The sequence below is a fragment of the Mustela erminea genome, chromosome 4 (assembly GCF_009829155.1).
Source record: "Mustela erminea isolate mMusErm1 chromosome 4, mMusErm1.Pri, whole genome shotgun sequence".
Classification (NCBI taxonomy): domain Eukaryota; kingdom Metazoa; phylum Chordata; class Mammalia; order Carnivora; family Mustelidae; genus Mustela; species Mustela erminea.
Window position 1 is genome coordinate 22,997,585 of NC_045617.1, and position 18,889 is coordinate 23,016,473.

Genomic DNA, 18,889 nt, shown 5'->3' on the forward strand with positions numbered 1-18,889 from the left:
AGCATAATTACTATATTTTTAAAGATTTTATTTATTTATTTATTTGAGAGAGAGAGAGAGAACAAAAGAGTGAGTGAAAGGGGTGGAGGGGGTGGGAGAGGGAGAGAATCTCAAGCAGACTCCATGCTGAGTGCAGAGCCCATACAGGGATAGATCTCATAACACTGAGATCATGACCTGAGCTGAAACGAAGAGTTGGACACTTAACTGACTGACCCACCTGAGTGCCCCAAGCATAATTATTTTAAAGTCTGTGTCTTTTAGAGCTAGCACCAAGCTGGAAATAACTTGTAAGAGTGCTTATATAGTCTGTTATGTATGTTATTTCTTTTCATAGTGTCTTTTTTTCTTTAAGTAAAACTTATTTAAATTCCAGCTAATATACAATGTTCTATTAATTTCAAGTGTACAACAGTGATTCAACAGTTCCAGACATCACTTGGTGGTCATCACAAACAAATGTGCTCCTTAATCCGCAACGCCTATTGAACCCATCCCCCCACCTACCTTCCTTCTAGTAACCATCAATTTGTTCCCTATAGTTAAGAGTCTGTTTCTTGATTTCTCTTTTTCTCCTTTGCTTATTTGTCTCTTAAATTCTGCATATGAGTGAAATCATATGGTATTTGTCTTTCTCTGACTGATTTATTATGCTTAGCATTATACTCTCTAGTTCCAGCCATGTCATCGAAAATGGCAAGACTTTATTCTTTTTTATAGCCAAGTAACGGTCCACATTCATTTTATCCATTCATCAGTCAATGGACACTTGAGCTCTTTCACACTGTTTGGCTATTGTAGATAATGTTGCTATAAACATCAGGGTGCATGTATCCCTTTGAATTAACCTTTTTGTATCCTTTGGGTAAATACCTAGTAGTGTGATTGCTGGATCGCAGGGTACCTCTATTTTTGACTTTTTGAGAAACTTCTATACTGATTTCCATGGTGACTGCACCAATTTGCATTCCCACCAACAGTGCACAAAGGGTCCCCTTTCTCACCATCCCCATCCTTGCCAACACCTGTTGTTTCTTATGTTGCTGACTTTAGCCATTTTGACAGGTATGAGGTGATAGCTCATTGTGGTTTTGATTTCTATATCCCTGATGATCAGTGATGTTGAGTATTTTTTCATATGTCTGTTGGCCATCAAGATGTCTTCTTCAGAAAAACGTCTATTCATGTCTTCTACCCATGTTTCAATTGGATTATTTGTTTGGGGGTGTTGAGTTTTGTAAGTTCTTTATATTATTTTGGATACTAACCCTTTATCAGGTATATCATTTGGAAATATCTTTTCCCATTCCGTAGGTTGCTTTTTAGTTTTGTTGATTGTTTCCTTTGCCACGAAGTTTTTTATTTTCATGAAGTCCCAGTGGTTTATTTTTGCTTTTGTCTCTCCTGCCTCAGGAGACATATCTAGAAAGAAGTTGCTATAGTCAATGTCAAAGAGGTTATTGCCTGTGTTCTTCTCTAGGATTTTAATGGTTTCCTGTCTCAAACATAGGTCTTTAATCCATTTTGAATTTATTTTTGTGTATGGTATAAGAAAGTGGTCCAGTTTCATTGTTTTTGTATGTTGCTGTCCAGTTTTCTCAACACCGTTTGTTGAAGAGGCTGTCTTTTTTCCATTGGATAGTCTTTCCCAGTTTGTTTTTAGATTAATTGACCATATAGTTGTGGGTTTGTTTCTGGGTTTTCTAATCTGTTCCATTGATACATGTCTATTTTTGTGTCAGTACCATACTGTTTTGATCCCTATAGCTTTGTAATACAACTTAAATCCAGAATTGTGATGCCTCCAGCCTTGCTTTTCTTTTTTAAGATGCTTTGGCTATTTGGGGTCTTTTTGGTTCCATACACATTATAGGATTGTTTGTTCTAGCTTTGTGAAAAATGCTGTTTGTATTTTGTTAAGAGATTAAATGTGTTAATTGCTTGGGTAGTATAGACATTTTAACAATATTTGTTCTTCTAATCCATGAACGTGGAACGTTTTTCCGTTTCTTTGCGTCTTCTTCAATTTCTTTCATCAGTGTTCCAACAAGGAAGAAGTAAAAGTTTCACTATTTATAGATGACATGATACTGTATATAGAAAACCTTAAAGACTCTACTGAAAAACTGCTAGAACTGATAAATGAATTCAGTGAAGTCGCAGGATATAAAATCAATGTACAGAAATTGATTGCATTTCTTTCTTTTTAAAAAATGTTTTTATTTAAGTAGGCTATATACCCAATGTGAAGCCCCATATGGGGCTTGAACTCACAACTCTTGAGATCAAGAGTTGAACACTCAACTGACTGAGCCACCCACGTATCCATTACATTTCTGTACACCAATAATGAAGCAGTAACACAAAGAGAAATAAAGGAATAAATGCCATTTACCAGTGTACCAAAAATAATAAGATACCTAGGAATAAACAAACAGGTGAAAGAACTGTACTCTGAAAACTATAAAACACTAACGAAAACAATTTTCATAGGGTCTTAACTCCAGCTGCATCGTTATATCTGATCAAAAGTTATTCCTGTGTTAAATGTTCGTAGGAATAATTTGAGGTCCCCAGGAACATTAGCTATCCACGATCACTTTAATTCTATTTCAGGGAACAAGATTTTCCAGATTACTCTGAGAGTTGTAATTTGGGTTGTTTTCTTTCTTGTTCACCTTTACAAAGAATTCAGAGCATAGGAAAATTATCAGAGTTCCTACTCTTGATAGGCCCTGGAATCTAACTTCAATTGCTTAAGCCCTATAGCTTTAAAAGCATTATTTAGGGGGACCTGGGTGGCTCAGTCAGCTAAGTCTTCCACTCAGGTCATGATCTCAGGATACTGGGATCAAGCCCAGCCTCAGGCTCCCTGCTCAGTGGGGTGTCTGTTTCGCCCTCTCCTTTTGCTCCTCCCCATTTCATGTGCGAGCTCTTTCTCTGCTCTCTTTCAAAAAATAAATAAAAATATTAAAAAAAAAAGCGCATTATTTAGTCTCTGGACTCTTCTGGAATCAGAAATTCCCTAAGAAAGATGAAGCCTGAAATCACATTCTCTGGAGGCTAAACTCTTTGGATTTAAGCATACACATAGATTTTGAATTGGTGATTTTCATGACTTCATTAACTCTCCAATGCCTTTAAGTATTTTCCCCTTTTAATCCTCCCTTCCTGTCTCTCTTTCTTCCTTTCCTCTCTTTTTTCCTTCCTTCCTTCCTCTTTAATATCCTATCCAGTTTTTCATGTTTTCTTCCACAGAAAGCTTGTCCAAATGACCCACTCTGCTTCACTGTAAGTGGAAATCTCCTCAATATAGCTTTCTATCCTAATTAAGATTATAATACAATTTTCTCATGACATTAAATATTCTTCAAAAACACATTAAATGATATTATATTCCTATAGAAAATGTGTTTACCTGTTGTTCTAGGATCATATTCTTCTCTCGTTCTACATTGAGAACCATTCTCTTCGTATATTCTAGTTGTTTCTCTAGAAGAGTACAGCGAGACTGAGCTGAGTTTAATTGTATAGTAATATCTGTGAAAAAGAAAAAGTAATAATGTCTGGGCTATCATACAGATCAGAGATTTGGTAGTCACAGAAATACATTATATAAATTCAATCAAGAACTAAAAGCTCCAGGACTCTTTAGTTCTAAATACTGACTGTAAGTGTTGTGGGCATTTATTTTGTGACTATCTCATTAACTACATAATACTAGTTTTACATTGTCTTCCCCTAAAAGGCCCGCAGGGCAAACTTCTGAAAGAGTAAGATGTCAGTGACTTGTAGAATGATAAAAATCCTGGCTGTTCCTGGGAAATGACATTATCTAGAAAAATAGAGGACCTAAAGTCTCTTTCCTATCAATAAATTTTTATCTTTCAGGAAAAGAAAAAGACTTGACTACTGACAGCATGGTTATTTCCTAAGAAGTAAGCAACATCTTTCTAATCTTTTAATTTTTTACTTTCCTCAGCTCTTTATTCTACTTTGTCCAATTACCTTAGAAAAAATTTTCTCATTTCTTCACTCTATTTGTAACTTGAAATACAAACTTGAACATTATTTATGAAGGTGAATGTAGTACAAGGAAAAAGAAAGCCATACATTATGAAGTAAAAATTATACAAAGAACTAATATTCTAAATCTCTAAAAACTTAGGTCCAGATGTCTTTTTCATAATTTCCACAGAAAGTTCTACTTACCTGTCCATTTCTTCTAATTAATCTTTCAAGTTAACAAAAATTTTAATGTATTTTTATGGTTTCTGTATTGTCTAATTATTAGTGTTGCTTTCTATTTTCAAATTTTAAAAACCAGTATTGACTGAATATGTGAAGTATTTCAATTATATTATAGGTAAAACTAGATTTTGTTGGTATTCTGAAAATAGCCTAATTTCACAATCTGTCTAAAAACTTAATTTGTCTTTTAATTTCAAGAATTTATGAACTGGGATAATAAACAATAGAAGCTCAAAGTGATATCTATTTAATGCAAATATCACATTGTCTGTGAACAAGGCCTCAAGGTTTGAATATATATAAGAACAAAGATATTTGAGTAAATCTTAGACTGGGCTTTTTATTTTCAAGTTGTAAATTTTGATAACTCCTTGTTTCTGAGAACTATTGAATTTCCTTACCTTTTTTCTGTTTTATCAGTTCCTGGTGTGCCAGAATTCTTTCATTTGTTTCCTTCTCCAAGGCCTTTTTATACTGTGCTGCTTCTCTGGATAGAATGTTTAGATTATCCTCAGCCTGTGTTCTCTCCAACTCTAAACGATGAATCTTTTCCTGAAGAGTTTTTAAGGCTAAAATAAGAGCTGTTGAAAAAAATTTGCTTGTTACTTTAGTGAAAATTTCTGAACACTTATATAGTAGCAATAAAACTGAACAGTATTTTTGTTAGTGATCCAGAAAAACATACAAGCAATATATATTTCTCAAAAAAACCCACTAAAACTCTAAAAAGAGAAGTTTTTTTCTAACATATCTTCTAAAAACAATATATTTATTATTGTATTTAGTAATTTTTTAGGTTTGAGGTAGCTAATAATCAAAATTTAACTCAATAAAATAAATATCATCAAATAATATACAGTCTAGGAGGCATAAGAGCCTGAGTACAGATAAAGAAACTTAAGATGCTGTGTCACTAATTAACATGGAAATTTAGGTTTAATGTTAAAGGTTTTTCTCAGTTCTTGATATGTCCAATTTTAGTTAAATCACAAACATTTATTGTTTCTTTGTCTAAGATAGAGTGTTAATAATCAGAATATATGAGTTACAACAATTTCTTCCATCAGAAAAAAAATATTATAACCTAGTAGATTAAATCACGTCAGGCTTGAAAGATTTTAAGTGGTACACATGTACAACTGTGATTTTTATTCAGCTATATTAATATCATCATGGTTCGGGTATGTTCAGAGTTATAAAATTTTCAAATAACTTTCTATTCAGTTATAACTTCAAACTATAAAACTGGAGTGGAATGGAATATAAGTAAATGTTATAGGTTAATTTTCATATGCCAGCCTACCTTGTTTTATTATGCTTCACCTTGCTGAATTTCATAGATAATATATTTTTTACAAATTGAACAATGGTTTGTGGCAACCATATGTTGAGTAAATCTACCAGCACCATTTTCCCAATAGCATTTGCTCATTGCATGCATGTCTCTGTTACATTTTGGTAATGTTTCAAACTTTTCATTATTTCAAACTTTTCATTATTATTATATTTGTTATGGCAATCTGTGAACAGTGATTAGGACTCATTGAAAGATCAGATGATGCTTAGCATTTTTTAGCAATAAAGTATTTTTTAGTTAAGATATATAGTACTTTGTTTTTTTAGACACAATGCTATTGCACAATTAATGGACTATAGTATAGTCTAAATGTAACCTTTATATGCACTGGGAAACCAACAAATTCATTTGACTCACTTTATTGTGATATATTCGCTTTATTGTGGTGGCCTGGAATCAAACCTACAATATATCCAAGGTATGCCTGTAGTTCATATCCAATGAGAAAGATGTTTGCTAGAGATTACCATTTGGTTCTTTTTAGGTTTTGGGGTTTTTTTTTTTTTTTTAATAACAAATGAGATAAAGAAATTATATTTATTGCTTTTCAGATATGCAATACCTAATTTGCTGATTTGGAATATTTCTTGTGGTTTTTTCCTCCACAAAGCTAGTCTATTTATTAATGGTAACCATTATTAGAGAGTATTTTTAAAAAAGATGATAACCAGCGTTTTAGAAGGTAATTCATATGGCATAGGTATGTTTTCCTAATTCAATTCTGATATCCTCCTAAGTTTTTATTTTAAAAGTTACAATACTTTTGGGGCGCCTGGGTGGCTCAGTGGGTTAAGCCTCTGCTTTCGGCTCAGGTCATGATCTCAGGGTCCTGGGATCAAGCCCCGCATCGGGCTCTCTGCTCAGCAGGGAGCCTGCTTCCCCCCACCCCGTCTCTCTGCCTGCCTCTCTGCCTACTTGTGATAAAAAAAGTTACAATACTTTTATTTCATAGTTACTCCAATGTCAAGCATAATTTTGAAAATAGGCAATTTCTGAATTTAATCCTTGAATAAGATATAACTTTACTTAATTCACCAATATTCTAATCATCTAGTTTAGAAAGATTCCAAATCGGACCTTTGATTCTTCAAAGAGTATTTTCCTATTTTCTCATGATTTTTTAGGATAAAATTGTAATTATGTGTCTAGCTGGTTAATTTCTATCTTACATCTGAAGAAGCCAAAATAAAAAATGTTAAATAACTTGGGACACCTGGGTGGCTCAGTTGGTTGAGCAGCTGCCTTCGGCTCAGGTCATGATCCCAGCATCCTGGGACTGAGTCCCACATCGGGCTCCTTGCTTGGCAGGGAGCCTGCCTCTCCCTTTGACTCTGCCTACCACTCCGCCTGCCTGTGCTCGTGCTCTCTCTCTCCCCCTCTCTCTAACAAATAAATAAATAATATCTTTGGGAAAAAAATGTTAAATAACTTATCTATGTTTATAAAAACTTTAAGCATCAGAGTCAAAACTAATAGTTTTATTAAGATTAAACAATCATACTTTTTTCTACATAAAAATGTAAAGTTTTATATAACATATTTCATATCATTCCTCTAATTTTAAATATGACTTCATATTAGAATTACCTTGGCTGTTTGGACTATGAAGCATTTTAGGAGTGGTGGCTTCTAAGTTTGTGGAGTGGTGAGTCTGAGATGCTGCATCATTCTGGGTAAATGATGGAATAAATACTCTTTCTGGAGGTTTATGATAGCTTCCTACCATACTATGCATTAATTCAGAATCCATTATCTGTAGAGAATAAAGGAATAGTATAGTATAGCATCATTCTTTCCTATTTAAATGACAAAAATATTAGACAAAAATTTAGGTGAAACGTAACATAATACATTATCATATACTGTGGTGTTATTTATGAGGTTAATTATCACAAATTCAACTATAATAAGCTCACCAGTACAAGAGAGAAAAATTATTATTTACTGTATAAATAGTATGGATAATTCTGCCTGATTTTCAGTGAGCATATGCTCTGGAGTGAGTATTAATTATATGGGTGGGGTGAATCTGCTGGTTACTCAGTTGATCGTAAGTTCATATACCTCTTGTCATCCAAGCACCTCTCTACAAACAGTGTGACTCTAGGGTTCTCAGGGAAGGTACATATTCTAAAAGGCAACATAGCTTTGAAACACAAGCCACCCATATAATCCAATTCTTAAAGACAGATTATTGAATTCCAATGTACTGGCTTCCTAAGGGATTTTCAAGGGTAATTTGGATATATCAATCTCTGAATCTAATCACTGAGTATGACACGACTCCACTTAATGTGCCAGTTTTTTTTTTTTTTTTTTTTTTTAAGTAGGCTCTAGACCCTGCATGGAACCCAGTGTGGGACTCAAACTCAGGTGGTAAGATTAAGAACTGAGCCGAGATCAAGAGTTGGATCCTTAACTAACTGAGGCACCCAGGTGCCCCAATGCACCGGCATTCTAATCATAGTTTAGAATGGTTCTCAATCTGAAGAATCTAAAATAGCTTTGTCATTCTGATTTTATTTAATTTTAATGTTTTATTTTTTAGGAGAGCTCTTATAACCATTTTAGCAGGCAATATCCTATCTAATTTCCCCCAAATCACTTACTGTCCTTTCCGTAATTTAAGTACTTTAGAAAAGGGGCACCTGGGTGGCTTAGTCAGTTAAGCAAATGACTCCTGAGTTTGGCTCAGGTCAGGATCTCGGGGTCGTGAGACAGAGCCCTGCGTTGGGCTCCATGCGCAGCAGGAAGTCTGCTTGAGGTTCCTGCCCCCTCCTTCCCCTTCTGTCCCTTCCCAAGCTCACACACACACTCTCTGCCTATAAAATAAGTAAATAAATTTTTAATAAAATAAATAAAAGTTAAATAGCCTAGGAGGCTTTGCTAGAATATTTGATGCTTTTTGCTCTTGAGAAGCAATAGTTTTTGGCTGTTGTTATTAGTATCAGCTACCATTTACTAACCATGTCTCCATCCCTCTGGGTTGTTGCTGCTCAGATACTGTGTGCTCCCCATGGGAGACTGCATCTATCTAAGTTGCTGTTCCCTCAAAAAATAAGAAAGCAAAGTTAGTCACAGCTGGCTCACAATGAAATAGAGGTAGGACCCCAAAGTACAGAAGTTCTGAACATGGCTGTACATCTTCAGAGAGGGTGTGTGGCTGAAGCTATCCCAAGAACCTTGGAATTACTCAAGGTATCTCAGTTTTCAGCTCTTGGTGAGTTTCTCTAATAAAAAGAATGAAGTTTTGCCATAAGTCACTGTACCCTGAGGTCCTTGGGGAGGACTCTGCTTCCTCTTTACCAAAGAGGTAAAGTATTTATTTCAGAAACTAAATTTTGTACCAGTTAAAAAACAAATTCAAATTTGAAGTTTTTCATGTAAATGACTACTTAGAAGATGCCAGTAAGTTAAAAATTAGAACTAAAATTTATTTAAATGTGTAAACACATCTTAAAGCGGGGATAACCAGAGTAACAACCCACCGGTAGGTGAAGAAAAAGAAAGGAAAACAGTATAGAAATGAGAGAAGACACACCACGATGCTCAGTGGCTGTCACGGTAATAAAGGTTCTAGCGTAACCCTTACAATCTAGTCTAAGTTACAAACAAGTGCATACACCCAGCAGAAGTTTATACCCATAAAGAACTGTGGCATTCTAGGAGAAAAACTCACTCTGAAGGAAGATGAAAGAAGTACAGAGAGCTTGATCCAAAGTCAAAGCCTTACTTGATGGAGGAAGGGAGGAGTAATTTTGAGTAAAGCACAGACATGGTCATTCTAATTCACCTCTCACCCGGTCTCGTGGACTCAAACGTGGGTGTGGGGAAGGGGGAGGACTATAAGTAAAAAACTGAGAAATATTTCACCAATATCTCTATAAAAGGTTGGGACATTAGCTGTCCTGCCTTGTGTAGAACGGTATATTCCAATAAAAAGGAAAATTGCTAGAGATCACTAACAACAGTTTTGATGTTTTGAGGGCTCTGGTGCATTGTTAGTACCATTCAGCAAGAAAGGGAGCAGCTGGAAGGGACATACATATTCACGGACATGTATGACAGAAATTTCTAGAGAAAAAATTTCTCAGAGTAGAGAGGTGCTTAAGCCCCAACCTCCAAGGATTCTGACCAATCTGGTGTGGAGCCTAGCTACAGGTCATTGAAAAGACCTCAGAAAATCCTGTGGAGCACTTCAGAGGATTTGCAAATGGGGGCAAAAGTCTATGAAATGTGGGTCTCATTTGCATCAACAGCCTAGTAAAACTTAGGGAAATTCAATTTATAACTAGAACCATTACTCACAGCTTGTAAACAAACAGGGATATAATCCATTTCTCTATACAATACATAAAATTAAGACATCTTTGTGGGATGCAGCTAAGGAGCCACTACAAAAAGAAATACCACCCCCCAAAAAACCTGTCATAAATATTGTACTGAAAACCATTTTTAGTTGTTCTTGAGGGAAACAATTGTTCCAAAATAGTCCTTTTTAAAAACCAGTGTCTCTCTGGCTAGTGGCTGACTGTGCCATCATCTCTGCATAATCCCATAGGAATGTTAGGGAGACAGCATTAGGAGACAGAGATACTACAATAGGTTCTAGGAATAGGGTACTCTCTGTTTCCCACACTGCTCTGTTATTATTATTATTATTATTATCATTATTATTCTTATTTTTAAATGAAGAAATAGAGGCAGAGAGGTTACTCAAGGTATTACAACTTGCAAGTGGTGGACACAGGAATTAAAACTAGCCAGTTCAATTCCAGAGTGTGGGTTCTTAAGCACTATATTTAATAGCCCATAGTTTGGGGACATTTGCAGTTAGTCAGGTGTGAGATGATGCTGCATTTGGATTAGGGTGGTGACAATGGAGATGAAGAGAGTGTACAGAAGCAAGATGCATCTTGAAGATTAAGAGGAGAAGAAAAGGAAGAAACCAAGTTTTCCAGCTTAAATAACTGGGTAGATGATAGTGTCTTTCATTAAAAAAAAAAAGGACCGGGGCGCCTGGATGGCTCAGTGGGTTAAAGCCTCTGCTCAGGTCATGAACCCAGTGTCCTGGGATCGAGCCCTGCATCGGGCTCTCTGCTCAGTGGGGAGTCTGCTTCCTCCTCTCTCTGCCGGCCTCTGCCTACTTGTGATCTCTGTCTGTCAAATAAATAAATTTAAAAAAACCAAAACAAAAAACAAAGACCATGACTACTCACATAGTACTGACATGTGTCAAACACCAGTCTAAGTGTGAGACATCCGAGTTAAATTATGAAATAGGTAGTTTGTTAGAAGACTCTAAAGCTTGGAGGAGAGATCTAGTATAGAAATACAAAGAATGGCATTGTCAGCATATGGATGGTATAGAAAACCACAGAGAATAGAAGTCACCTAAAAGGAAGAGTATAAATAGAAAAGATTTCAGGTGAGGAAGGAAAACAAGAGAAAGAGAAACCTGTGACAGAAAAGAACCATAAAAGTGCGATGTCAGAAATAAAGAGAAGAGGGGCACCTGGTAGCTCAGTTGGTTAAGCAACTGCCTTCAGCCCAGGTCATGATCCTCAAGTCCTGGGATCAAGTCCCTCATCAGGCTTCCCTTCCTGCTCAGAGGGGAGTCTGCTTCTCTCTCTGACCCTCACCCCTCTGCCTTCAGCTCAGGTCATGATTCCAGGGTCCTGGGATCGAGCCCTGCATCGGGCTCTCTGCTTGGCAGGGAGTCTGCTTCTTCCTCTCTCTCTGCCTGCCTCTCTGCCTACTTGTGAGCTCTATCTGTCAAATAAATAAATAAAATCTTAAAAAACAAATTACCTAACACTTTCCTCCAAAAAGTATTAAGAGGGTGACAAAGGATATATTTCAAGTTATTTAGTTTGAAACAATGAGGACTATATTCAAAATGTTTGAGAAGTCCATGGTACCATAAATCTGTATAAGTCATAAATATTTGGGAGTTCTAGAATTGACAGGGAAATTTCATATATCCATTTAAAATTTAGATCAGCTGCAATCTTCCTGTTTTATAGATGTAGAAGCCAAAGTCCAGAGACACTAACTAATTACTAATCACATAGCTCAAGTTTCCTGCACTCCAAAATCCATGGAGCTAGAGAAAAATATTCTCTCTTATGGACTTTGTTTATATTTATCTAAACAGAAACTACCCTAATGGAGTGTCATCAGGAAAATGCCTTCTGGAGAAAAATGGGACATTTAAGAAACACTGAATCACGCATAGAATCATGTAATCTTGGTAAAGCCTAAGAGCATCTTAGAGGCCATCTATTTTCTAAATGAAATTTCACAAACTTATTCTCACACTATCTTTAACAAGTCATCTAAGCTCTGCTATAGGTCTCCAGAGAGACAGAACTCACTATCCTCATGCTGAATTCAAAGTTGCTGTCTCTGATTCTTATAGATTACACAGAATTTGTGAGGAAAAAAGTAGGGCTTCTATACTTATTGATAGAGAGGTTGCATTGAATATTGACTATGGTAACTATTATATTACATATTGAATTCATCTAACAAAAACTTGCTGCAGGGGACGCCTGGGTGGCTCAGTTGGTTGGACGACTGCCTTCAGCTCAGGTCATGATCCCGGAGTCCCGGGATCGAGTCCCGCATCAGGCTCCCAGCTCCATGGGGAGTCTGCTTCGCTCTCTGACCTTCTCCTCGCTCATGCTCTCTCTCACTGTCTCTCCCTCAAATAAATAAATAAAATCTTAAAAAAAAAAAAAAAAACTTGCGGCAGAATTTAGGATCATTTTCAACCCTGTAAAAGAGTAATCCCATCCCCTAACTGAGGGCAAAATTGATAAATCAAATAGAGATGACTCAATCATACAACTGATAACTTATTTCTGATTAAATCTCAGTAGAATGGACTAGATCCAGATTAGCACAGCTGAATTCTAATTTAGGAGACAACTCTAGTATGTTCTGGTCACCAAGACCAGCAGATCCCCTTCTTCTTAATAACTTAATAGAGTTAAAAAAAATAATTTACCATATACATAATACATACACGTATAGTTAGAGGAATTATAACAAAACAAACTTTTGTATATCTACACCTAGATTAAGAAATAGTGTGATAGTGCTGTTGAAACCCTCTCTGTGTCTTCCCCATTTCTTGCATTGACTTTTGTGTTGCTCATTTTAATGCCTGTTAAGTTTAGTTATATTTGTATGCATCCTTACCAATATATTGTTTGGTTTTGATGGCTTTTAACCTTTCTATAAGTGGAACCGTACTTTTTTCATTCAAAATATCTTGGTATTTATGTTGGAACATGAAGCTGTATGGTATTCATTTTCACTTCTGTATAGTATTCAATTATAGAACACAGATCCTAGAAGGCATTAATTCCATCACTCCCCTCCAGACTCATATAATACTATGGTTCTGAAATTTTAATTTTTATTTTAACTACACAAATTAGACAATATTGTTTTGATTTATAAAGTCGGTGTTTGCTATATTCACCTACAAGTTTTCTTTGCTCATTGTGGTGGACATTATGATGCACTGCTTGGATTCCCTTTCAAGAATGTAAACTTTTCCCAGTTCCTGGGAAAGCTGCCAGAAAGTGGCTCTTGGGCTGCTGGCCCTCTTTGGTGATTGCTTTGTCTAGAGAATACTGTCTCATCTAAGGTCAAGGCTCCTTCCAGGGGCAGTCCACATCCAATGAGGGTAAAAATGCCTGACCCTCTTGTCCTAAGTCAAGTTAACAACGAAGGATCACCCATCTCCAGAGCTCCCTATAGTAGTAGTGAAACCTTAGTTGGGTCTTCACCGAAGCTGGACTTCTCTGCCTAACAGTGCTTCCTTCTTCTCCCTTCTACATGTATTGATCCCAAGAATAGTTTCTAATGAATGTGTATACTTGGACCTTTAACTAGGAAAATACTTCAAAACCAGTATTTAAAGCAATTTTCTTCAGAGAAGATTTCTATTTGTTTCTGCTAGGTCCATAGGGCACCCCAAACTCAACGCGCCATTCAATAGCTTTTATATTGAGGTTTTGTTTTGTTTTTTGGTGCAGTATGAATTCCAAGTCCAATCCCACATGTGATTAGGAAAGATTCTTTTGTCCACTTCATCCAAAGCCAAAGATGAAACAAACAGTGTCATTCTGAAGAGCAGGTTATTTTCCTGTCATTAATAGGTTTTTTTCCGTTGGGGATCCCAGCTTTTTACACTGCAGTGTCCAAACTTACGAGCAGCCCATTAGAATTTGTCCCTCGCCCCATGCAAGCAGAAATACCTCCTTAATGCCCAGGTTCTGGGCCATCAAGGATCACAGAAGGTGTCCTCAGGGATAAAATGGGCTCTAGGGCTCATTTATCTCTGTGGAACTGGGTTTTCTCATTACATACAGCCTTTGCTTCCAACTCAGTCATGCTTTTCAAAAATTGTTTTAACATTCTATACAGCATTTCTATGTTCTTTACCAGAGGAGGTTTCTCTGAACATCTAATCTGCCATGCGGCTTGAAAATGTAACAACTTCAGACATATTTAAGAGATGCTAAATGCTTTAGACCAACCAGTTTGTTTTTTGTTTTTTTTTTTTAAGATTTTATTTATTTATTTGACAGAGAGATCACAAGTAGGCAGAGAGGCAGGCAGAGAGAGAGGGAGAAGCAGGCTCCCGGCTGAGCAGTAAGCCCAATGTGGGGCTCGATCCCAGGACCCTGAGATCATGACTTGAGCTGAAGGCAGAGGCTTTAACCCACTGAACCACTCAGGTGCCCCAAGAAATGTCAAAAAAGTCTTAAAAGACAATGACATTTCTCAGGATATCCTGAAGAAAGCAGAATTGAGAAAGTATCTGTACATCCATGCTCATAATGGCATCATTCACAATAGACAAAAGGTGGAAGCCACCCAAATATCCATCAATAGATAAACAAAATGTATATGCATATAATGGAATATAATTCGGCCTTAAGAAAAAAGAAATTTTGAAACATACTGAAACATAAACACTAAGGACATCATGCTAAGTGAAATACACAACCAAAAAGACAAAATAATGTATGATTCCCTTATAAGTGGTATTGGGAGTAGTCCAGTTCATATTAACAAAAAGCAGAATGGTGGAAGGGTAAATGGGGAGTTATAAAGATTCGGTTTTCCCAGATGAAAAAATTCTGTAGATTGGTTGCCTAACAATATGTGGTAGTGGAGAAAACAGGTTAAAAATAAGATATGACTGAATGGGATCAGTTCCATAACAAAAGCGTACACAGAGTGCCATGGGAATACAAAAGATATTATCTAACTCTTCCTGATTGATGGAGAAATAAGAAAAGCCAGAACTAATTTAGAATTACAGCTTTGAAAGAGGAGTTTAGGTAAATATGCCAGAGTGGACATACATACTAATTTGCTCCCTCTTGGAAACACACTAAAATAATACTAAAACACTTTTTTAAAAAAGGTATCAACCTGCAAGGACAACAAAACAACTCTGGAAAAATCGAAAGCAGATGTACAAATAGTAATAGAATGAGCTAATGCAAAAAAGGCAGTCTCCTAACCCAAGGAAGAAAAGTGACTTTTAAGTTTACTCTGCAAAACCTCCAAATGGCTTGAGACAGAGCTGCACCTCTGTAAGGTAAGAGTTAAGATAGAGCCAAACACTAGAAAACAGTTATGAAAGTTTACGTTAGTAAATTGTATGCCCAAACTCTCTTTGTCTCTCTATAAAGCCAGAAGACTGCTTTATCCCCATCTGGGAATAAGACTAGAACTTTTGTTTTATTTTTTCTAAAAGGGAACGACAGAGTGTCTCTGTCTGAATTGAGGGACTCCCAGCATAGATGAGGGTGGCACCTGACTCAAGGCAGGAACATTCCAGTTCTCAGAACACTGGTAGTCTAGATTATATCCAAGTGGAGATGGGAATATCCTGATGAAGGGAATAGGACTAGTCCAAGTTAACAAAGATACTAAAGATGATAAAATAAATGGATTGTATGGATTTGGAGTTTCCAATCAGTTTTTCAGTACCTGACTCTGAGATTTAAGTTGTTTTTTTTTTTTTTAATATTTATTTATGTATTTGACTGAGATCACAAGTAGGCAGAAAGGCAGGCAGAGAGAGAGGAGGAAGCAGGCTCCCCGCTGAGCAGAGAGCCTATGTGGGACTCGATCCCAGGACCCTGGGATCATGACCTGAGCTGAAGGCAGAGGCTTTAAACCACTGAGCCACTCAGGTGCCCGAGATTTAAGTTGTTTAATCAAGCCTTACCAGACATTGAGGTAAGATACGAAAGACAGAGACCAAAACAAGCAAACAAGAGGCTTAACAGGACATGAAATTTGGAAATATTTAGTCAGACAGGATGTAAAATCATTGAGGGACATGACAGACCCTAATGAATTTGGCTGGAGCACAGTGAATAAATGCTAGCAGTAAGAGATGGCTAAAAAGGAATGTAAGGGCCAAACCATAAAGGACTTTGCACATCACACTGAGAGTCTGTCTTCCATAGGATCAGGCAATGGGGAGCTAATGAAGGATATAAAGGAAAATAACATGATCATGTTTACGTTCTGACAAGATTATTCAGGTGGCTATGAGATAGATGGACTGGTGGGGGAGAAATTATTAACAGAGGGACAAAGAGGTTGCTGAAGCAATTAAGACAAAGAAAAATATAGGTTTGAATTAAGACTGGAGTAGATGAGAGGAACATAAAAGATACTGAGAAGATAAAATCGAAAGGACTTAGGAACCAACTCGATATGTGAAATGGGAAAATGGGGGAGAGGCAAGAATAAAAAAGTGCTCCCAAAATTTTCACTTGGGCAAGTGAAGAGATGGCAATGGCATTCATGGAAATGAGAAATAATATAAAAGGAGATACAAGTCTATCGGAAAACAATGAATTCTATTTTAGATACGTCAAGTTTGAGGTACTGGAGACAAAGCTATTCAGCAATCAGAATGAAATATCGGTCCGTGTTAAGGCAGGCGGGATAGGCTAGATCTAGAGACAAAAATTGGTTATCAATTAGATCACCCAAGGACAGTATAAAGATTAGCAATTTTCAGTGTGTGTCTGTGTGTGTGTGTGTGTGTGTGTGTGTGTGTGTGTACAAGGAAAGCAGTGGCTGAGATTTAATGCCTTTGTTTATTAGAGAGCTACTGTTACCTATCCATTGTGGTGCCCCACAGACACATTTAGGGAAAATGAGGTCCCAATAGTTTTTTACTTTTGTCTCTCCTGCCTCAGGAGACGTATCTAGAAAGAAGTTGTTACAGCCGTTGTCAAAAAAGTTACTGCCTGTGTTCTCCTCTAGGATTTTAATGGTTTCCTGTCTCATATTTAGGTCTTTAATCCATTTTAAATTTATTTTTGGGTTTAGTGTAAGAAAGTGGTCCAGTCTTCCCAACACCATTTGTTGAAGAGACTGTCTTTTTTCCATTGCATATTCTTACCTGCTTTGTTGAATAGTAACTGACCTTATAGTTGTGGGTTAATTTCTGGGTTTTCTATTCTGTTCCATTGATCTATGTGTCTATTTTTGTGCCAGTACCATACTGTTTTGATATCTGTAGCTTTGTAATACAACTTGGATCCAGAATCATGATACCTCCAGCTTTGCTTTTCTTTTTCAAGATTGCTTTGGCTCTTCGGAGTCTTTTGTGGTTCCACACACATTGTAGGATTGTTTGTTCTAGCTCTGTGAAAAATGCTGTTTGTATTTTGTTAAGAGATTGCATTAAATGTGCAGATTCTTTGGGAATTAGAGACATTTTAACAATATTTGTTCTTCCAATCCACAGCCATGGAATGTCTTTCCACCTCTTTGTGTCTTCTTCAATTTTTTTCATCAGTGTTTTATAGTTTTCAGAGTACAAATATTTTCCCTCTTTGGTTAGGTTTATTCCTAGGCATCTTATGGTTTTTGATGCAATTGTAAATGAGACTGATTCCTTGATTTCTCTTTCTGCTGCTTCATTATTAATATATAGAAATGCAACAGATTTCTGTACACTGATTTAGTATCCTGACTTTACTGAACTTGTGTATCAGTTGTAGCAATTTTTTGGTGGAGTCTTTGGATTTTTTATATAGCATATTATGTCATCTGCAAATAGTGAAAGTTTGAATTCCTCATTGCTGATCTGAATGCCTTTTATTTCTTCATGTTGTCTGACTGCTGAGGCTAGGACTTCCAGTACTATGATAAATAACAGTGGTGAAAGTGGACATTCCTGTCTTGCTCCTAACCATAACGTAAAAGATCTCTGGTTTTCCTGATTGAGGATGATATTAGCTATAGGTTTTTCATATATGACTTTTATTATGTTGGGGTCTGTTTCCTCTAAACCTACTCTGTTGAGGGTTTTTATCATGAATGGATGTTGTACTTTGTCAATGCTTTTTCTGTATCTATTGGGAAGATCATATGGTTCTTATCCTTTGTTCTTTAATGTGGTGTATCAGGTTGATTGATCTGCAAATATTCGGCCACCCCTGCAGTCCAGGGATAAATCCCACTTGATCATGGTGAGTGATACATTTAACATACTGCTGGATTCGAATTGCTAGTATTTTATTGAGAATTTTTGCACCCATGTTCATCAGGGATATTGGCCTGTAGTTCTCTTTTTTAGTGGAGTCTTTATCTGGTTGTGATTTCAGAATAATGCTGGCTTTGTAGAATGAGTCTGGAAGTTTTCCTTCCACTTCTGTTTTGGAATAGTTTGAGAAGAGGTATTAATTCTTCTTTAAATGCTTGGTAGAATTCACCTATGAAGGCATCTGGCCCTGGACTTTTGTTGGGAGATATTTTTATTACTGATTCAATTTCTTTGCTGGTTATTGGTCTGTTCAAGTTTCTATTTCTTAATGTTTCAGTTTTGGTAGCTTACATGTTTATAGGAATTTATCCATTTTTTCTAGGTTGTCCAATTTGTTGGCATATAGTTTTCCATAATATTCTCTTATAATTGTTTGTATTTTTGTGGTGTTGGCTTTTATTTCTCCTCTCCTATTTGTGATTTTGTTTGGGTCCTTTCTCTTTTCTTTTGAGAAGTCTGGCTAGGGTTTATCAATTTTACTAACCTCTCAAAGAACTAGCTTCTGGTTTCATTGATCTGTTCTATTATTTTTTCACTTTCTGTATCATTTTTTCTGCTTTAATGTTCATTATGTCCCTTCTTCTGCTGCCTTTAAGGTTTCTTGTTGTTGCCCTAGCTTCTTTAGGTGTAAAGTTAGGCTATTTGAGATTTTTCTTGCTTTGTGAGGTAGGCCT

General features: G+C 36.4%; 1 protein-coding gene across 11 annotated transcripts in view; it reads right to left on the reverse strand.

Moving 5' to 3' along the window:
• CEP57L1 (centrosomal protein 57 like 1) overlaps positions 1-18,889 on the reverse strand; it is a 72,939-nt gene that overhangs the window by 21,621 nt on the left and 32,429 nt on the right. For 5 of the 11 annotated variants that reach the window (XM_032338865.1, XM_032338864.1, XM_032338866.1 and 2 more), the window contains 4 exons: positions 8,575-8,657; positions 7,196-7,361; positions 4,653-4,832; positions 3,419-3,540 (listed from right to left, as the gene is read on the reverse strand). In XM_032338865.1, coding sequence (XP_032194756.1) covers positions 3,419-3,540; positions 4,653-4,832; positions 7,196-7,361; positions 8,575-8,577 — 471 coding nt within the window. In that variant the 5' untranslated portion in view covers positions 8,578-8,657. The remainder of the gene's footprint in view (positions 1-3,418; positions 3,541-4,652; positions 4,833-7,195; positions 7,362-8,574; positions 8,658-18,889) is intronic. The other 6 variants (XM_032338862.1, XM_032338871.1, XM_032338863.1 and 3 more) reach the window with 2 other exon arrangements.